At 49.5% G+C, this 4631-nt stretch overlaps 1 protein-coding gene across 1 annotated transcript in view; it reads right to left on the bottom strand.

The window, feature by feature from the left end:
• Pmar_PMAR023271 (axonemal dynein gamma heavy chain, putative) overlaps nt 1-4631 on the bottom strand; it is a gene marked incomplete at both ends in the record, with an annotated part of 8732 nt that overhangs the window by 191 nt on the left and 3910 nt on the right. The window contains 14 exons of the mRNA XM_002783105.1: nt 5-172; nt 221-443; nt 495-698; nt 769-941; nt 1087-1287; nt 1340-1510; nt 1865-1956; nt 2000-2204; nt 2258-2460; nt 2555-2681; nt 2732-2811; nt 2864-3020; nt 3068-3883; nt 4019-4619. Of these exons, the coding sequence (XP_002783151.1) occupies nt 5-172; nt 221-443; nt 495-698; nt 769-941; nt 1087-1287; nt 1340-1510; nt 1865-1956; nt 2000-2204; nt 2258-2460; nt 2555-2681; nt 2732-2811; nt 2864-3020; nt 3068-3883; nt 4019-4619 (3421 nt within the window). The remainder of the gene's footprint in view (nt 1-4; nt 173-220; nt 444-494; nt 699-768; nt 942-1086; nt 1288-1339; nt 1511-1864; nt 1957-1999; nt 2205-2257; nt 2461-2554; nt 2682-2731; nt 2812-2863; nt 3021-3067; nt 3884-4018; nt 4620-4631) is intronic.

Below are 4631 nucleotides of genomic sequence, written 5' to 3'. Positions count from 1 at the left end.
CTACCTTCTTTTCCTCGGCATCCATAAGCTTCTGCTCAACTCTTGGCTTGGCGTTCGTATTGGCAAGCACTTCGATGAGCTCAATATCGTCCAATAGATTGCCACTCGAATTCGATAGACGCTCCAACAGTTGCTTGTCCAACAACTGTAACGACTTCGTATTATTTGTCACCTACAGACGCCGAATACATCATCACCAGCCCTACCATCGCAACCCCACTTCTTCCATAAGAGCCGCAAGACTATCTTCAAGGCTCTTCTGTTCCATGCCAAGTACCCTTCCAAGGAGCTGCTGTTCCAAGCCTTTCAGTGTGACCGTGAAGTCAATGACCGTACACTTGGCAGACAGCTCTGGCGAGAAGTGCGGGTTTGGTAGACGTGAAGTCATATAGAGGACGAAGGCTGGGTTGTAGTCCATGTTCTGGTCCGAGACGTTTATGTATCTGTTGCAGCAACCGAGTCAAGATCGATCACCATAGCTACTCCAAGGTTACAGATTCTTGCCCTTTTTCACGATAGCCTTCTCCAGGACAGGATCGAGAATGGGATCGATTTCCTCTTCAACATTCTCGAGGATCAGACACAGTCCTTCACCCATTGTGAACTCCAGTTGGTCCTTCAGTCTCGGATTCGACAGAGTCGATACACACTGTCCTGGTGCCTTGGCGACTCGATCACTTTCCCTACTCTTGATCCACCTGAAAGACATCAAATGTAGATCCTGTGACGGAAGCCAGAACATCCTCGTGAGCATCTCCATCTGACTACCTTAGGGCTTGTCCTTGTGGATCAACCATGAGAGGATATCGGCTAGATCGAGTGACCATGATGCCGTTCTGGACGGAAAGGTCATCGCTGGGCAGACCTTCCAAAGCCCATTCTCCGACTGTTCCTTGGTCAACGAGGAACCCCACAAGGTCCATCTTTTCGGATGCCGGCACCTACACGCTCGATATCTACTGCTACATAAGACTGATACGCCATCAATCCGAATGAGAAACTCGACTGCTTCTAGTAGGCCCTACGTCATCGCCAGTCGCAGCAGGAACAAAGAGCACGTCCGTCGTCCCCCACGATGATACTCACCTTCCTCTGATGTGTATCAGCTAGGAAGTACTCTGTGTTGAGCTTGTCTCGATACTCCGAGTTGAATGGTCCACAGAAGGTCACAAAGGCACAGGACAAGGCCACATCTCCGACCAGCCGTTTACGCCGATCTGCGAAGTTGTTGGCATCCTCAGTCCAACGCTTCTTCTCCCCGCCGAGTCCGTTGATCAGTTTATTAGCCTACAACGGGACTATGCATCGCACTATGGCAAAGTCACAGCAACAGCCCCACCTGGTCCATTTTGTTCTTCGTAACATTAGCCTTCTCCTCGAGAGCATTCTTCCCATCCATGGCTTCCTGGAATTGGGCATTGAGGCCATCCAACACTGCCTGCGCTGCAGCAAGCTCGGCTTCGGCTTCGCCCAGCTCTGTCATCGCTGCTTCCAACTTTGCCGTTTGCACCTATGGGGCCAGTGTTGGAATATACGTTTGGTTTCCTCGGTTGAGCTTAGGAGTTTCCTCACTCATTATAGAAGTTTACATACCGTTCCGAATGAAAGTGTACGGAATCCAACAAGAATTTCTAAAAATTTCCTCAGCATTTCCATAATGTCATCAACACATGTAGTTGACCATATGCATATTTTCCCACACTATATGGGGCAGCAATAAGACCGACAGCAAGCAGATATATGATTCTTGCAGCTTAACTGCCTACTGAGACATTCAAAAACAGATCAGAAAACTGAGTCGTGAATCGCCTTGACCAAACAGTGAGTATCATGAAGCCCTCCAATCGACACTGATAGAGCTCACCTTCAAATAGTCCATCTTTGGCTTAACGATTTTCGCAGCCTCATGGTACATGACCATCGCGCCCACCCACTTGCATAGACCCTCCGCAGCCCCTACATGAACAGTATAACTATACGGCCACCTAGCAGACCTTACCAGAGGCCTTCTTTGCCACAGCAGGGTTGAAGTTCTCCAACTGCAAGTACGGCTGCAACAACTCGCATGTTTCATCGTTGATGTTATCCTTCTCGTTGGCAGAGAAGTCAAGCAAGTCCGGTAAGAAGCGGATGTCCGAAAGGACCGACTTCGCGATCTCATCATAGGAGTCGTGGATGAAGTCTATCTTGACCTTATTCACCACCTACACCGCCGATGACGATCACCGTGGTTCGTCATGCTTACAATGTAGCCTACCTTTTCCTCAGCTCTCACGTCAACAACACGCTTCTGCTGCAAGATAAGGAGACCATCGAAGACCAAACGGATGATATCGCTGGGCGTCTTCAACGTCTTCAACTCTGTGATGTCCTTGGAAGAGATCGATCGAGCAGCCGACTCGGCTTCGTGGAGGAAAGGCAAGGCCGCTTGCAAGTCCTTATTCGCGGCCTCCTGTTCACCTAAAATGATGGAAAATATTTTCTCTTCGAGAGAAATGCCTATGCCATCACACATGTACTCAACAACAAACGCCATGAATGACGATAGTGTTACTTTCGATGATGGCCTTCGACTGGAGGCAGTCATCCTTCTTTGCGCCCACTTCTGCTGCCTTTGCCTCAGCCTTCACTGTCTCACTCTGAACCTTCACCAGAAGCTTATTGGTCTGTTCTTCGGCAACCTGACAACAAAGACTATCGCTATTCCTCCTCAACAACCCATCTAACCCACCTTGAGATTCTTCTCTTCCTCCCTCAAGGCGACCTTCATCGTCTCCACATCTTCCGCAGCCTCATTGAGTTTCTTCAGACCTAATGGCCATCATTTTCTTATATAGCCGATCAATAGACTCTTGAAAAATACCAGTATTGACGCTTTTCTCCAAAATGTTCACTTCGTCGTACTTCACCTTATACAGCTGCTTATAGAAATCGATCAAACACAGATAACTCTTTGGTGTGACATAGACATGTCGCCGCATGCTCTGGAAATAAAGGTCGCAGACTTGTCCCACGAGATTCTGAGAAGGACCCATCCCGATCAGCATCCCCTCGGCAACCCGCGTACCTGGTAGCTGCCAAGGAGCTGATACAGCGCCTCCTTCCTGTCCGGCGGGGTGTCCACTTCATAACTTCTTAGGAATGTGGAGCTGACGGCCACGAGTGCCTCCTCCGGCCATGGCAGGAACCAATTGATGTTAACAGCCGAGAAGACCGCTGGGAACTTCTGTGCTCTGATGGGGAACTTCGCGTTGACCGGCGAGAAGCAGAGAACGACATGGAGGTTGTCTCGAAGCCGGTCCAGGAAGTAGCCGTACAGGTTGATCATGTTTTCATCAGCACCCGGTCGCTCCTTGACGAAGTCGTTGCGGACATCAGCACACATACTGTCCCTCTCATCCTTCTGGAAGAGGCCTGCGATCTCGCCCGTCGCTAGAATGCTGTTCATATACTCCAAGAATCCCTCGTTCTTGATCTCTGCATCAGTAAACAGGAACGTCACGGGAGTCCCCTTCTGTCCAGCGTCCTGATAGAGCCCACGAAGATCGTCAAATAGAGCGTTGTCATTGTAGTTCTTTGTGAGAGCAATCTGGAAGCACTTTTGATTACACGTGAAACTACTGAGTCTAGTAAGTGACTGTTTGCCACTGCCTCCGACACCGACAAGCATGGCACTTCCGCGCTTCTGCTGAATGGTACGCACTATTCTCATCATGTGGCACATAGCGTCGTCGAATAGGACAAGATTCATGGACTTCGCAGGGTAGGCGTCGTTGAACTTCTTAAGATATTCATAAGCCTTCGATCGCACTCTATCAAAGTTGGCACCGATCGGCTCGTAAATCTTGGGGGCATCCAATTCCTCATCCTCGCTTTCCGGAGCCTGAAACAATTCAATTTAGGCAACTCAGTCTTCCAAAGATCAACTTCGACCAGAAACGAAAGTGCTACACATCGATGCCTTTGGTCGAATGCAACGACGACGGCAATATTAAAAGGACATAACGCCCCGGCTTACCTCCCTCAAAAAGTCAGCCCACCAAGTGGTAACTGCATGCTCAGTAGCAAGCTTCTCTCCGAAGTGTTGAAGGGTGAAGTCATTGATGACCTTATCCACGAACTCTTTATCCACAGTCCTCGCCAGCTTGTCAGCGAAGACTCGAGTGCACTCGTGTTTCCACAGGCAGACCAGCACGCTCTCATCAGTGATGACCTCCAGAGGAGTATCCATGACTCCTTGGAAGACACGCGAGAGCTCACGCATGTTGAAGACATAGTGGAATCTTTGCGGTGTGGGCAAGAGGGAACGTTTGATCTTGTCCCAAACATCGATGGTGGCCACTGTAAGCTTCTCGGTCATCGCCACAACCTTATCTGGAGCTCCAGATTTGCTATTGAATCGAGCCCTCAGGATACTGCCGTAAATGTTGTCAACACTGACTACACTCGGCAAGACCATGTTGAAGGCGAAGAACTTGCTCTTGGTTCGATTAGGTATGTCATTCCTACCACCTCCTGGATGGCCCATAGCGCCAATGTAGCTGAGCTTCTCGATCGTCTTGAAGTCGCCACGCTTATCCTTGTCGAGGAAATAGAAGCCACCCATGTCCACAAGCTGTCTAGTAAGCTCA

The sequence above is a fragment of the Perkinsus marinus genome (genome assembly GCF_000006405.1).
Source record: "Perkinsus marinus ATCC 50983 genomic scaffold scf_1104296937140, whole genome shotgun sequence".
NCBI lineage: Eukaryota > Perkinsozoa > Perkinsida > Perkinsidae > Perkinsus > Perkinsus marinus.
This window is presented reverse-complemented; position numbering and strand designations above follow the sequence as displayed.